The sequence below is a fragment of the Hyperolius riggenbachi genome, chromosome 1 (genome assembly GCF_040937935.1).
Source record: "Hyperolius riggenbachi isolate aHypRig1 chromosome 1, aHypRig1.pri, whole genome shotgun sequence".
In the NCBI taxonomy this organism is placed as follows: Eukaryota; Metazoa; Chordata; class Amphibia; order Anura; family Hyperoliidae; genus Hyperolius; species Hyperolius riggenbachi.
In genome coordinates, this window is record NC_090646.1 from 97,522,692 (window position 1) to 97,539,726 (window position 17,035).

Consider the following 17,035-nt stretch of genomic DNA (forward strand, 5'->3'; position numbering starts at 1 on the left):
CTCCACTCGAATGACGGAGCTCAGCTCTGTCATCAGTCTGCCAGCGGTGATCACCGCTAGGAGACTGTTAGATGGTGAAACCGCCATCTATTTACAATGGTTAATATATATTGTGGGTACTGTCCCTTAAAACTTAAAGGCAAGAAAGTACAGTTCATGTAGCGGGTGTTCCACTATACCCATATAATCTATGTTGCAATAAGTACTGGACTTTATGTAATATATCAAAAACATTGTGCAAAAATGCAGTGTCTCAAAGATAATACAAAAACGTTATTGATACAAAACACACAAATTGACATGAAAAAAATATGTGTAACTTAAATTAACCACTTTACCCCCGGCGGTACGAATTTCTCCGTCCCTTTTTTCCCTCCTAAAAAACCAGGGACGGAGAAATCCGTACCTTCCGCGCTCCCGCCGCTGTCCGCGCTACCGCCGCTCGTGCACGCCGCCGCCCGCTTGCCCGGAGATCAATGAACGGGAAAATCCATTCCCGTTCGTTGATCTAAGCCCCCGCAATGATCTGCTGCTTCTTTCAGAAACAGCGCGATCATTGCGAGTCTCCCAGCCTCCTACTGCTTCCTGTAAGCGTCCTTCCGATCGCTTACAGGTCGCATGTAAACATACTCACTGTGGCCATCTTGTGTCCAAATAGTAAACTACACCCTAATGCATTTTACACATACAAATAAATTGTTTTACATAATAAATTAACTCATTACCTCCCACACTCCCCAATTTTTTTTTTTTTGTAATTTTTAAAAAAAAAAATATATACAATAAAAAAAAACACATAAATAGTTACCTTAGGGACTGAACTTTTTAAATATTTATGTCAAGAGGGTATAACACTGTTACTTTATAAACTACGGGCTTGTAATTAGGGATGGACGCAAAACTTAAAAAAATGCACCTTTATTTCCAAATAAAATATTGGGGCCAAACATTGTGATAGGGACATAATTTAAACGGTTTTATAATCGGGAATAATGGGCAAATAAATTTCATGGGTTTTAATTACAGTAGCATGCATTATTTAAAAACTATAATGGCCGAAAACTGAAAATAATAATTTTTCCCCACATTTTTTCCTATTTTCCCCATTAAAACACATTTAGAATAAAATAATTCTTGGTATAATGTCCCACCTAAAGAAAGCCTAATTGGTGGCGGAAAAAACAAGATATAGTTCATTTCATTGCGATAAGTAATAATAAAGTTATAGACGAATGAATGGACGGAGCGCTGAAAGGTGAAAATTGCTCTGGTGGTCAGGGGGTAAAACCCCTCAGTGGTGAAGTGGTTAAGTTCCGTGTAACTTAAACTAATAAAAAAAAGGTCATAATTATTACAAAAAAAAATAAATAAAAATAAATAAAAGTAATTTTGACAGTACTTTTTCACCTACCTTTTGGTACTTTTTCAATTGTAGAATGCTGAAAAGTAATTTTAAACAGAAGATAAAAAATGATCTCCTAGGAGAAAATGCAGGAGAAAAAGAGAATTGCATATGGGCCCTGGGATCTTAATGAACTCATGGTGAAGCATTTCTTCAGTTTGATCAGCCGATCAATTTGTAAGGCTCTGATTTGCAGTAAACTTGTCTTTAGCACATGATTGTGACCATCAAATCAGAGCCTTAGAAAATGAAAAGGTCACCTGATCAAACTGATCAGTTTGATTAGGTAATATTCTAAGGTCCTGATTTGCTAGTCACAATCATGTGGTTAAAGGCCACCTTTTTTTTACTCAAGTTTATCACCTAGTTTTCTCCTAGGTGATATTTTCACAACTTGTAAATACAGACAGAGAGGCACTCATGCTTGCTACACAGCCATAGCAGTTAAGGCACCAGTTTTTGCACTGACTTGAGGAAGCCGGTAAGAACCCGTGAAACGTGTTGTCAATTTTTTGTGCTCGAATAGACCTTTTTCAATAAATTGGTCCAAATTCTTCAAGAGCAGCCAGCCATATTCAACCATCATCACTCATTAAGAATCTGAAAGCTTGCCCGAGATTAAAATTAATAAAAGATTTATACATACCTGGGGCTTGCTCCAGCCCCATCCACACGGATCGCTCCCACACCACCGTCCTCTGCTGTCCGCAGCTACCAGGTTTTGTTACTTCGGCCAGTCGTGGCCAGTCTGCGCAAGAGGAAGTGTGCCATCTATGTATCACTCCAGCGGCTGCTGGAGAGTTACGTAGATGGCGCACTTCTCTTGCGTAGACTGGCCGCGACTGGCTGAAGTAATGGTACCGGAGCTGAAGGCAGCGGAGTACGGTGGCGTGAGAGTGATCCGTGCAGATGGAGCTGGAGCAAGCCCCAGGTATGTATAAATCTTTTATTAATTTCTTAGAGATCATCACATCATTCTACAGACAGTGACATCTTGTGGTTACATTACTATACTGCAGTTTGGGTAATATTTCTGATAAGCAGTACTGACTATTTTAAATTTCGATTACAAGTAGCTAGGTACTTGTAACTACTCGTAGTGAATAACACTAATCCTAGGTATAAAAAAGGCAACTATGTTTAAATAAATATGTCATGGTGCAAATGATGGTGTCATGGTGCAAAAGTTTACTAAAGACTGGTCTTACCAACGTGCTCAACTTTTATGAAGTGGTTATCATGAATCCAGATATTGGCAAAGCAACTTGGATTTTGCAAAAACTTTTGAGACTGTTCCCCACTTTAGTCTGCTACAGGATGCAGGGACTTGGGAAAAACTGGTGTACGTGGACTGATAATTGGCTAAAGGTGGCCACACACAATACAATAAAATGATCCGATTTTATGTTGATTCGATAAAAACGATCGGATCTCCCGAAAAAATCGAAAGCTTTTTTTTTCATTCGACTGAAAAATCCGATCGGATTTCCCGTTTTCTTCGATTTTAATCGATCTGGAATGCCAGATATTTTTCTTCAATCTTTCTGAAGATTGTATGGTGTGTGTTGGATTGTCAATTTATTAATATACACACCCTAGCAATTTTGTCAGAGTTTCCAATCATTTTTATCATAATTGGGGAAAACTTTAACATACGTGTGTGGTACATTGGTCATATTTTTGAAAGGTTACAATCAGTCAGAAAAATTTCTTGCAATTCTTAAATTGAACAGATATTTAAAAAATTGTATGGTGTGTGGCCACCTTAAAGGTGTAGCACGGTGGCATAGTGGTTAGTGCTGTCGCCTTGCAGCGCTGGGTCCCCGGTTCGAATCCCAGCCAGGTCAAAATCTGCAAGGAGTTTGTATGTTCTCCCCGTGTCTGTGTGGGTTTCCTCCGGGGCACTCTGGTTTCCCTCCACATCCCAAAAACATACAGATAAGTTAATTGGCTTCCCCCTAAATTGGCCCTAGACTATGATACATACACTACACAATGCATACATAGACATGTGACTATGGTAGGGACTAGATTGTGAGCTCCTCCGAGGGACTGTTAGTAACAAGACAATATACTCTGTACAGCGCTGTGTAATATGTCGGCGCTATATAAATACTTAAAAATAAATAAATAAATAATGGTGTCTGTCAATGATATCTATCTGAATTGTACAATCCTACCATTTCTATATAAGATTAGGAACTACCTAAAGTATCCATTCAAAGAATATTCATCCAGTTTAACCTTCTACTTCGCCCAAAAATATAAAATAGTTAAAATATGTTTAAAAAGGAGAGGTATAGTTGGCTTACCTGTCCTGTAGATATCAAAGCAGCCAATATAACTCAAATGAATTTTTTGGAGTTTATTGCAAAAAAATAGGGTCAGCCAAAACGTTTCCCACTTCACCAGGTCAATAAAAAACACAAAAAGTGTCTTTTAGCCAGCGATAGGTAGACTTGAGTGTTTCTGTGCTCAGCTTAGGTTGCTTTGCCTCAGGTCAGGTATCCTATAGGTTCTTGTATTCAAAGCCAAGCAGCCGCAGCTAACACAAATAAAGCATGAAAAAAAGGGAGAGCACTATCATGCATTAACCTTTTTTTCAAATAATAAAACCATATTCCACTTACTAGAAATTAAAACTTGCAGGTATATACGGTAATAAAATCAACAATTTCCGTCCAGTGGTGCCTAGTCCCGTCCTTCCTCCACAAGTCGTGGCCAACAGCGTGGGTGTAAATTGGAGTACTCAAATCTACCAGGAGAGGAGCCAGCTGAACACAAATCAATGCAAATAAAACACTGGGAAGGATAGAATGGAAAATAAAAAACACAAGATGTTGTTAAATTTGCAGAAGACCACCATCCTCGGCCTCATTGGTGGAGGTGGGGAGCAAGACTACAGAAACAAGATTGAACGCATTTGCAATTGGTGCAAGGAACACAATCTGGTACTGAACGCAGGGAAAACAGATGAATTGGTCATTGACTTTAGAAGGCGCCCTCCCACAATCAACCCAGTCTCCATTGAGGGCACTGAGGTTAACAGTGTCTAGCGTACGGTTCCTGGGCACCACCATCACAAATGACTTGAAATGGGTGGATAACACCACAAATACTCAAAGTAAAGTGCAACAAAGGATGTACTTTCTGAGACAACTTAGGAAGTTTGGAATGCCACGGGAACTGTTGACTTGCTTCTGTACGGCCACCATTGAGTCGATCCTCTGTTCCTCGATTATCGTATGGTATGCTGGTGCCACAGCAAGGGACAGACTCAAACTTCAGAGGGTTATCAACTCTGCGGAGAAGATAATAGGGTCACCCCTGCCACCACTGGACCTCTTGTACACCTCCAGACTGTGGTCCAGGGCAAATAAGATAGTGAATGACCCCTCACACCCTGGCTGGCGCAGCTTCAATCGGCTTCCCTTCGGCCGTTGCTTCTGCACGATCCCCACTAGAACCACCAGGCACAGGAACACCTTCTTCCCTCAAGATGTCCTGCACTTTTTATAGGGTAGACTCTTATCTATCCTTCTGATCCCTTCCGCTTTTGTTGGCACATTAGGGCTTAGCCATTTCTATGCAATTTCCTGTCTTGCTGCAAGTAAGGCTTCTGTGAGGAATGTTTTGTTATCCACTTGGATACTCTCATCAGTAAACGCACCTAGAATACATTGCGTCAGGTTAATGGATACTGGGCAGCTCATCTTGTCATGAAAGAATTTGACGACATGTCGCCAAAACTCATTGATGGGCAGGCATTCCCATATTAGATGGATACATGAGGGGGTGGAGCATGGTACATAGAGCGCATATCTGGAACTGCTCTATTAAATTTGTGTAGATGTGAGTGATGTCAAATATATACAGTATATTCTGACGTATAAGACTACTTTTTGGGGGTTGTCTTATACGCCGGGTGTCTTTGATGCCGGGTGATACACGATGCTGATACGTGATGCGCATACGCAACATGCTGATGATTAATTACCAGGTGCTGGAGATTCGGAGGTCGCCACATATGCTGGGGGGGAGGGGAGCTCATCACTCACTCTGCAAGGTCTGGGACGCCCAGGGTATGGAAGAAATAGATTGCGTTGTGCCCATAAAACCCGCCTCTTCCACCAGTCTGGCCTGCCCTATCCTGTTACCGCCTCTCAGATCTCGCTGCTGAGAACTGTAATGAAGTGGTGCAGGCGAGCATGTGCGAGATCTGAGAGGCGGAGAAGGAGGTAAATCGGATACAAGGGCGGGCCAGTAGGGTGAAAGAGGCGTGTTTTATGGGCACAGTGCAATCTATTCTCCCATACCGCTCTGATAAACAGGTAGATAAGGAGAGCTGACCAAACCGATTTAAGACAGGTAGAGCTGACCAATCCGCTTATGGAGAGGGAGAGTTGTCCAATCCAACCAGTCAATCACCTATATACCATTATATACTGGTACCACATACAGTACAGCACCAATATATGATTACTTTTTGATTACTTTTTTGCTGTAAGTCATTGCTCTCTTCTACTGTCAGTGTGTCTGTGTAAACAAGGTCTAAGGTGTTCTGTGCTGCTAAAACCAATTCCGGGCATGACCCAAATCATGCTTGGCGGAATAAAAGGATTCTGATTCTGTTCATAGTAGCACCAGTATATGATGGTTTTTTTTCTATTTTTATTTGGTGTGCGTTGGAAGAGGGGCAGTCTTATACGGCGAGTATATCCCAAACTCTATATTTTAACTGGAAAAGTTGGGAAGTCTTTCACATAAATTTGGAGAGAAATGCTTTGGGACTGAGAGGGCTTCTTCCCAGTCCTAGTCGTCTAATTTGGCTATCTGTGCCGACTATTGCGTCATAGACTGCGTAGTTTGGTCAAGTGCAGTGTGTTCTGTCAGTACTTTATGTATATCTTCAATGAGATGTTTGGCTGGCCATCTTTAACCTATTTTGGTTCCTGGACGTAGAAACTACGTCCAGGAACCATGTGCGCTACCGCGCGCCCCCGCGGCCGATCGCGCGCGTGCACGCGCACTCCCGGCCGCGGATTCGGTAGCCAGGGAATCAATGTATCGGGCTATGGTGCCCGATCACTGATTCCTCTCCCCCGCTGCGCCTTTTCTGGCCATTCCCTGCCCACTGCGTCACTCTAAGCGTGTGTTACGCTTAGAGTGACGTCATGTAAACAAACTAATGGCCGCCATCTTGTGGCCAAAAAGTAATACTACAACTGAAAATAAAAATACATTAAAATGAACACACATTTACATTATAAATCTATTGTTTACCCCCCACCCTCCCAAAACTACCCAAATAAAATGTTTACTATAAAAAAAACAAAAAACCATTACAATAAAAAAAAAAAAACATGTAAATATTTACCTAAGGGTCTAAACTTTTTAAATATCAATGTAAAGATGAAATATTTCTATATTTTTTTTATTTTAAACTTGTTAATAGTGATAGATGCAAAATGGAAAAAATGCACCTTTATTTCCAAATAAAATATTGTCGCCATACATTGTGATAGGGACATAATTTTAACGGTGTAATAACCAAGACATATGGGCAAATACAATACGTGAGTTTTAATTATGGAGGCATGTATTATTTTAAAACTATAATGGCTGAAAACTGAGAAATAATGAATTTTTCCATTTTTTTCTTATTCTTCCTGTTAAAATGAGTTTACAGTAAAGTGGCTCTTAGCAAAATGTACCCCCCAAAGAAAGCCTAATTGGTGGCGGAAAAAAAAAGATCTAGATCAGTGCATTGTGATAAGTAGTGATAAAGTTATAGGCTAATGAATGGGAGGTGAACATTTCTCTCGTGAAAACCACGGAACCTGAATGGGTTAATTATATTATAGGTTTAATCTCATTTATGGGAGCAATTAATGACTTACGATTGTTTCCTTTTTAATGCACTTATTAGATCGGAAGGTCAGTTGTAAAATTGCATTGTTAGTGGGCATCTTAGAATGAAAATCAACAGTGCAGTAGTTAGATGCTTACAAAATGTGTCTGCTCTAATATTGAACAATTGACAGCGTTGAACAAGCAGGGAAATACTGTAGATATCTCAGAAAATACTAGAGGTTTATAGCTATTCCTCAGGAATCAGGATTGAAGTGTAAGACATTTATTTCAATGTGTTCATCAGGCAAGAGGCTCCCTCTAGTGGTACAGAATGTTTTCACTCTGCATTACTCTAGATTTGAGATTTTACACTGTGGTAGATGTTAAAGTGGACGTGAACTCAGAACGTCCTCCCTGCTCTAAAAGATACATAACAGCATAATAACCTTTACAGAAAAAACATTTCTTTATTACAGCTGAAAAAATCCTAAAATAAATCTGCACAGTTTCTACTTCCTGATTCATGGAAGCAGACATATTGTTAAAAAGTCCAAAAGTAGTAAAGATTGGTTAGCACTCCAGCTTCTCAAATGAGCAAATATTTTATTCTTCAATCATGTGTCTGCAATCATGTGTTTTGTATGCACTGTTCTGATGAAGGGGACCCTTGTTGGCCCCGAAACAATTGTTAACCTTGTGTTGACACATGATTGAAGAATAAAATATTTGCTCATTTGAGAAGCTGGAGTGCTAACCAATCTTTACTACTTTTGGACTGTTTGCTGGATGCTGCTAACATCCATGGTTATGCACCCACACTACGGTAAGGTGTGCCTCTCCCCACCGTCTACTTTTTATATTGTTAAAAAGAACCCGAAGTGGGTTTCTGACATCAATATTACGCCACAGAGGCACATTCGGCATACAATGCCCAGCTTCTGTGTACTTATAGTGCGCCCCCAGCCCTCCCCCCCCCCACACTCTGCTGTCCCCCAATATAAAAACCGCCAGGCTAGCGACACACAGATTGTCGCTAGTTGGCTCTTTACCTTTCTGCTGCCATTCAACGCCGCTACCCCGCCTCCTCTGTAGCACGGAGGGTTTTATTAAATCATTCCAATTTTCCAGCTGATAAAGAAGATTTTGGAGATTGCTTAACAAAAAGTTTGCATTCAAACAAAGGTTGTGGTCAATTTTACAACTGACTTGATTGTATTATTGAATTAATTGCATACCTCCCAACTTTTGGAGCCAGGAAGAAGGGACACCCCAGCCTTGCTGGCATTATGTAACACCTCATTATCCGTTTATATTGCATCATATGTAGTCTAGTATCTAGTCTAGTATCTTGGATTCTAGCTTCTATTCTCCAGATCTCTAGCCATTTCGGGCCCTAACTCTGACTCCCATTTATCTCAACAGGGCCCTGTCTCCGGACCCAAGAAAGTTATAGTACCGCGGCTAGGTCGGAAATATCACTGCATGGCAGCATCATAGAATGTGGCCAATATATTTGTAATCGCCGCAAAATGAGGATGCATAAAGCACACTCCTGGGCCTATATTATTCAAAGCAAGTGAATCAACTGCTCTGAATAAATAACATTTTCACTGCATTCCAGCCCCAATTGGGCATTAAACCTATGAGAGTGAATCTCTCATGTGGCCATTTTTGGGAGCCAATCCATGGCCCTGATTTATTCCATCCAAGCCCTCCCCTTCCTCTTATATAACCAGATACAGGAAGAACCAGCGTGGAATGCATGCTGAGCCACGTTTCAACTCCATGCTGCCATGCAGACAGCCTGCAGCAATAAATACGTTGATTATCTTTTTTTGATTGATATCTATGTAAAATGGTATTCATCAGCTTTAAACTACCTGGAGACATTATTCCAGGCATGATTCATTCATTATCTGCTTTATATATTCATTTTAGCTGGCTAATCTTAATCCATCACTTGCATACAAGTAAGTGATCCAGGCTTATGCAATGAGAGTTTACAGGCCATGCTTCTGTTCTGGGAACGGTGTGATTCACAGTCATTAAATGTGGGAAGTGCATACTTGAATATATATTAATTTATACATTTTTTTTTTTAAGATAATCACTCATTGTGAGGTTCCATATGGTTTAATAAGCACAATAAGGCTTTGTTCACATCTAAAATCTAAATCGATGACAGCAGCAATTTTCAATTTTTTGTGCGCTTTCTCTCCTCCCAGCGCTTAGCTGCGCGCTGTGATTTTGTATAAAGCACTTTTCAAAGTGCTTTTGCAGAGCGATTTTTCTCACTTCCTGACGCAAGTCAGGAAGTGAACTCTTTGACCCGGAAAATAATAAATACAATGTATTTATTCTTAAAGGGGAACTGAAGTGAGAGTGATATGGTGGCTGCCATATTTATCTCCTTTTTAACAATACCAGTTGCCTGGCAGCCCTGCTGATCTATTTGGCTTCAATAGTGCCTGAATCACACCAGAAACAAGCATGCAGCTGATCTTTTCAGATCTGACAATATTGTCAAAATCACCTGATCTGTTGCATGCTTGTTCAGGGGCTATGGCTGAAAGTATTAGAGGCAAAGAATCAGCAGGATAGCCAGGCAACTGGTATTGCTTAAAAGTAAATAAATATGGCAACCTCCACATCTCTCTCACTTCAATTGCCCTTTAAAAGTGTCGGGGGAAATCGCTATTTTTCAAGCGCTTTGCGATTTCCCTATACCTTCCATTGAGCAAAAACTCTCAGAAAATGGTACTTTGCTGAGTGGATCGGAAACAAACTGCTCATATGTGAACACTCTCATAGAGAATTATTGCACAAGTGCTTTCAGGGCGATTTTCAAAATCGCTGGTGCTTGAAAAAAGGGCAAAAACGCCCTAGGTGTGAAAGAGTCCTTAGACGTTATGTATAGATATTGAAACACCATCATTAATGATGGTCACATATTATTATAAAATAAAAGTTAATATTCACCTATGTCATTTATGGATATAAAGATGGCCACACACCATAGAATTTTTTAAAATATCTGCTCAATTCCAGAATAGCAATCAATTTTTCTGATTCTGACTAATTGTAACATTAACAAAATCCGACAATGTACCACACACCTGTATTCAATTTGTCCCCAATTATGTGTGCTCAGCAGGCAGTAGCAGTGTTTGGAAGTCTTGCCCAATGACTCCTTACTGAATTGGTGCTCACTTACTGAACAGGAAGTGCCGAGATTTGAACCCAGGTCTCCTGTGTCAGAGGCAGAGCCCTTGCCCAGCCACAAAAAAGGTACTTGCTGCCAAATGGAGGATATTCTCACTGCAAAACTCAGCCACAAACCTTGTTAACTACTGTGAGCTAAAACATCAGCTGTTTTTAGTTTCAAATGTTTTATTGAAGGTATTTCAAGATACATACAAGCTATGAAATAGCCCTTAACAAAGGGCTTAGTCCAGTGGAGTAAATAAGAACATGTAACACATTACAACAAGTTGAGAACAACAAGAGATTTAAACAGCATTTAGTTGGTCATGGTTATAGATTTTAGGTATAAACATCATCTGTTTTTGAGTCTGTGTTCTTTATGTGAATTGTTTGCGTGGATTCTTAATGCCAGGAGTAGTACTGTAATAGATGAAATGTGGCTGTATGTAATTAATCTTTTCGTTGTTTTAAAGCTATGGATCCCACCAGCGTTTGGCTGCCGTCCTCAGTACGACAATGGCTTAGAAGAAGTGGTTTTCGGGTTCGAACCTTGGATTACGGTCGTTAATCTCGCCATGCCTTTCTCTATCTTTTATCGGATGCATTCGGCCTCTTCACTATTTGAAGTTTATTGCAAGACGTAGAACATAGAATGGACAACCTAGCCAACTGCATTGTGAACCATGTGATCTCACGGGAATGGTGCTCTTCCAGCCCTGGTACTGGAACTGACACAAACTGATGTTTATTCTTGAAACAAAAAGCCACAAGACAATCCATTATTTGCACAATATTTTAAACCATCATTGTGTTATAAATATGTAGAGTATAGTGATATTTTATTATTCACTTTTTTACATTTCTGTCTACTTATTCATATTTAAAAGCAATGCTGGGGACCCTGTATGTGGGTTTCCTTTGGATAGATTGTACAAAATGTACCTGTCATTCCTTTAGATTGGTCAGAGGTGCAATGTGACCACCCCAATGTTTCAAAGGTCACTCTGGAGACATTGTGGTTGCTTGTATCATAAATTGGGCTGGATTTACCATAAGGCACTGTAGGCTCGTGCCTAAAGGCGCCTGATGATGGAAAGATGGCTCAATCCCCTCCCGGAGTGCCTCTCTTGCTCCTTCTCTATGCAGAGTCCCAAGTGGAGTGTAAATGAGAGGTTACTCCCCCAGCTCTCGGCATTCCATTGACAAGATCTCCCTTCAGTCAGGGGCACCACTAGATACTTAATAATGAGCGTACCTCTGACTACCTAATACTAAGGGACACTTGTAGCTACCTATGACGGGCAAGGGAAGTAGGGGGGAGTTTAAAGCTGGGCCAGCCAGCACACAAGATGAATGACATTTATCTTGTTAGTCTTGCCCAAGGTCTCCTACTGACTAGTTGCTGGCTTATTGAACAGGAAAGATTCAAACCGAGGTCTCTTGTGTCACAGGCAGAGCCCTTAACCAGTACACCATCCAGCCACATGCGGTTTGGTGGGGGTTTGTAGCTTCATGGATGGCGAAGTCTAGGGTGCCAGGATGCCTATAGGCTCCTGTGATGTAAATCCAGGCCTGATCATAATAGCTCATGAGTATAGTAAGTATTGACTTTGGTGACTCAAAGTTGCCACTCTGATTCCAGTAACCATTTCCTGTGGCAGGTACGACTGTGATTGGTGGATTCATTTGACTTATGAATATCTGAGGCCAAAAGTGGCAACAAACAAGCACCTCATTCTACAGCGATGACCATGACATTTTATTTTGTATATACTGCAGACTGTTGTGTTATGAGCAGGTCTGGATTTTCCATCAAAATTGCGATGCTGTTTGGCGGGGTTAAGGTTTGTGGAGGGTGCTAGAACATTTGTGCCTATAGGCTGCTGTGATGTTAATCTGGGCCTAGTTATGAGCAGTTTCAGACTTTGAAGGATCAAGGGCGTGACATCTCCCTGAATACAGAGGACTCTCATTGGCTAGAATTGAGGAATTTGTTAAGCCCATCATTTTGCTGGCTTGGGGTGGGTTGTTAAAATATCACAGGCTTAAATTATTTCTCTTATTTTTGTCTCTTATTTTTGTCTAAAGATTCACAGGGCCAGATTTATCAAGAGTGTCTGAGACAAAATATTAGAAGGTTTTTAGAAAACCGTGCAGAGCTGTCCCAGACATCCTAAGAAATCACTAGATAGTGCAGATTCCTTCTTAAACTGTAAGGAATAGGAGTTAGGAAGGTCTCTCAGGCAGTGCAGTGTGTAAGGGGAATTGCTATTGCTGAGGTAACCAACACACCTGCTGTCAGCAAGCTCTGAGTGAGGGGGGAGGAGCCCTTCACAAATCACATCTAGCCTGCACTATCTGAAGAACTGCTAATGAGCACTTCTTAATCTGCAGCAGTTAAGGAATGGATTTGCACTTTTCTTAACTGTAGTGCAGCTCTAGAAATCCACACAGAACTGCCGCTATTACATAGGCTTTGGGAAGTTTCTTACTATCATGCAGAACTGTTCTTCTGCTGGTTAGAACAGTTTTAGAAGAAAAAAACTGTCGGTAATGCTTTGATAAATCTGGCCCACAGGTTTTTAAGCTGATTAGCACTGATTAATGTTAAACATTTTCAACAAAACATTGAATACAGGGTTTAAACCTGATAGTCATGATAGTCTTCTTGAAATGCTCCTCCAATAGAGTGAGAAGACAGGGACATACCCTTTTTATGTTGTTCTTCTTCCCCTACCCTGCATAAACAGGTGTAAAGATTCAGCTACATTTTTTTCTATAAACAATGATTATTTTTGTAGAATCTTCTGTATAGCATGTCTTTTGAAGAATAAGCCCACTTAAAGGATGCCCGAGGTGAAAATAAACTAATGAAAATAATAATCTATCCTCCTTCTCCTAAAAATGACTTTTTAAGATATTCCAGTTTTATTTTATATTTAAATCTACTTTTTAAGTTTTTATTGTTTTTGCTCAATGACACATTCATTGAAGTATGCCAGAGCTAATCTATGAACTGTTGACCCTTTTTATATCTTTCCTGCTCTCAGAAGACACTTTCTGCTAGGAAAGTGTTTTATAGTTGTAATTTCTCATCAGTGAGGGTCACACTGTAGTCTGACCCAGTCCTGGAACTGCCAATTACATACCTGATGTTCAACTCTTTCAGGCAGAGAAAAAAAAGGAACACAGCATAGTTATTTGTATGCTAGGCACTGTACATACACATGTCTATCTCATCATGCCACATGTCACCTCGGGTATCCTTTAAAACATAAGTATGCTAATTCAACTGCAAACTAGCACTTGATTAATAATTCCTTTATAATCTGTTATTGATTTTGCCTCGCTGAAGTGTTGCGAGATCCCCTGGGTGCTTACTGTTTAAAAATGCTTCCTCATCAGCGGCATCAGTATGTACAGGTACCCCCCACTGTACACTAGCAGTATTATGGGTCCACAAAGAATCCTTGGGACCCAGTAATGCTAAACCGTAGCAATAGCCGGTGCTCTTTTCTTGCAGGTACACCACTCCTGCTTTACAGTGAACTCCAATAATGTAGAAAAAGGCACGCCACAGACTTCAAACTTGCGTTTGTAGTTTATTGAGCTTAGGACACACACTACATGTTACGGGTCACCTGATTTTAGGTTACAGATAAAGCTCAGGTACTTGTGGGTGCTCTGTAACCAAGAAATTGGACATAGACTTGTCAATGGTCCCTAATAGAAGACCATCATTCACCATCATGTCCACCTTTCTTTTAATTTCCCAAGTTGGATTGTAATCACATAACTTATAATGTCCAGAAATAGACAATTGTCTTTGAGCTTCCAATACATATGCACTCCTATCCAAAACTACAATTGCACCCCCCCTTATCGGCAGGGATGGATCTAGACCAAGTTGCGCCTGGGGCAAGGTCAGGTTTTGGCGCCTAAATGTCAGGTTTTGGCACCTAAATGTCAGGTTTTGGCACCTAAAGGGCAGGTTTTGGCGCCTAAACTGCCATTCCCCATCCAAATTTTTCCGCCTTTTTAAGAATTCAACAAACTGCGCCTGGGGCAAGAGACCTGCCTGACCCCCCCCCCCCCCCAGATCCGTCCCTGCTTATCGGCCTTGGTGATATAGATATCATTATTTTGTTCCAGTTGTCTCAAAGCTTGTCCCTCTAAAGATGACAAATTGTCTCTCTATTTCCTATGCTTCACTTGGTAAAACAATTTAGACCCTTCATTATTTTTTGCAGGTGTAGCCCCTAGGTGGTGCTGTTTCATTGTTTTCCAAAATGCATTGCCTGCCCCTAAACAGAGTGGAACTTTTAGAGCTGATTTTTGGTTCCCGGGGGAGGCGTGAGAACGGGGAACAGGGTGTGGAGAGGGAAGAGAGTGGTGTGGGAAGGACACAGAACTGAACCCCTCCAGCCAGACTGTTGGGACAGGACAAAAACATTGCTGCGGGTAAGAATACCTCCATCATCTGAGAGGGAAGGAGAACATCCATCTGGACAGAGGGACTTGTGGACCATCTGCCTGCATTCTGACCCAGGTTCATCTGAGACTGTGGACAGCAGTGGTTTGGTGAGAGGCCTCACGGCCATGTTTATTTCTAACTGAAAGCAGAGAATTGATTACAGTTTCTATAGGAGCCATCACAGAGATCCCTTTTTCTTTTCCTGGATTTATTGCTGACTCTCAGGATTGAGAAACCTTTTTTTTATCCTCTCTTTCGGAATACGTTTTATATAGTTTGCCTTCATTCCCTGTGGATTACAAGTGCCCCCTTTAAAGGGACGGAGCGCTCTCAAAGGGCCCCAACGCCGGCCATCATAGAACTTATATAGCCACTGGCCAGTGGATAGACAGGGACTTAAAGTGATAGACAGACTTATCCCACACTCAGTTTATTATTGCATGTTTGATGTTTATGTGTTTGCTGTTTATCTAAATTCCGCTCTAACAAGGCTTCATATGCTATTATTAAAGCCGCACTGTTAGTGGTTTTACTATGATTATTGTTGGGTCCAGTTTCTGAAGTGAGTTGCAGCTGGTACGGTAGGGAACCCAAATCTATCTTCAGCCGCTCCTTAGGGGGTGAGTGCTACACGTGGGGGCTCGTCCTTGGATTTCCTACCCCTCTGCCAGAGAAAATGAGCGAAGGCAGAATGGACCCAGAAGCTGCTACCAAGTGGTGTGACCATCAGAAAGCTAGGCCAGAACTGTGCATTATACTTAGCCTTCCAGGAAATGAATGGTCTGCAGCCCGCATTCGCCACGTGGTCACAGCACTTTCGCCTGAAAGCAGAGGTTATGTTCTGGACTGTACAGAGGACTCTGAAGGGCCTCGGACTTATGCACTGTTAGAGTGGCGAGATGAAGTACCCATTTGCTTTCAGGCTCAGAAAATACTGCTGTCTGATGGTTTAGAAGCTGATATCATAACCCCTAAATGCCACCCAGGTTCACAAGCAAGCAAAGTTGATACAACACAGGCACGCCCACCAAATGTTTTAGCCCCTAGCATGTCTGCACCTAGCACAGACTCACAAGCAAACTTCTTTGAAAAATTTGAGAAAGTCATGGAGCGCTGCCTGAAGGTCCCTGATGCCCCAACAGGATATGGCTATAGAAAGCTGCGTTTTTTTTCAGGGAAAACACCTGTCCCATCTGGAGAAGAAGACTTTGAGGGGTGGATGGACCAGGCTATGCAGGGGCTGGATGAGTGGGATGTGCCTGAGGCGCAAAAGAAACAAAGAATTGCTGAAAGTTTGAGAGGAGCTGCTTCTGATGCAGTGAGAAATCTAAAACTCAGTCAGCCTGAATGCACAGCCTATGACTATCTCAGTATTCTACAAGATGTATTTGGGAGAACAGAAAAGATCTCAGACCTTCTGTATCAATTTGAACACACTTATCAGAAGAAAGGAGAAAAATTGTCTTCATATATGGGACGGCTGGATAAGATCCTGCACCAAATACTACTCAAGAAAGGCTTAGTCCCAAGCACGGTGGACAAGATTAGAGTTCGACAGGTCTTGAGAGGGGCGCAGCCTTTAGACCCCATCATGCTCCAACTTAGGACAAGTAAAGATTATGAGGAACTACATTATCCTGAGTTGATAAGGACAGTGAGAGAGGAAGAAGCTATGTTAGAAGCTAAAGACAGAGAACAAGGCAATGCACGAAGATCAGCTGAAGTTGCAGTAGTGGGTGCTGCTGATGATGTCCATTCCGAAATAGACACTCTTAAATCTCAAATGTCCCAAATGATGCACATGCTGACCCAGTTGACCGTCAAACATCAAGATCAGATGAAAGAGGATGTATTAGAGCAAACAAAGGATGTGTCTTCCCTTGGTTTAAAGAAGCCAGCTAGTCCAGGAATCTGTTACAACTGTGGAGGGCTAGGACATTATAAAAGCACTTGCTCAAGTCCCTTTGGGATAAAAGAAGAGGTTGGGTTAAAGTACAACAAGAACCAAGGATGCCCTGGAAAGCCACAGGGAAACTACAGAGGGCCTCGGTGAAGGAGCCACCCGGGTGCCCACCTTCCTCAGTCCGCTCCATCCCTAAAAT

At 41.4% G+C, this 17,035-nt stretch overlaps 1 protein-coding gene across 1 annotated transcript in view; it reads left to right on the forward strand.

Moving 5' to 3' along the window:
- Positions 1 to 11,266, forward strand: part of OTOP1 (otopetrin 1) — a 50,195-nt gene extending 38,929 nt beyond the window's left edge. The window contains exon 7 of the mRNA XM_068267446.1: positions 10,933 to 11,266. Within this exon, the coding sequence (XP_068123547.1) occupies positions 10,933 to 11,103 (171 nt within the window). The 3' untranslated portion in view covers positions 11,104 to 11,266. The remainder of the gene's footprint in view (positions 1 to 10,932) is intronic.
- The last annotated feature ends 5,769 nt before the right edge of the window (positions 11,267 to 17,035 follow it).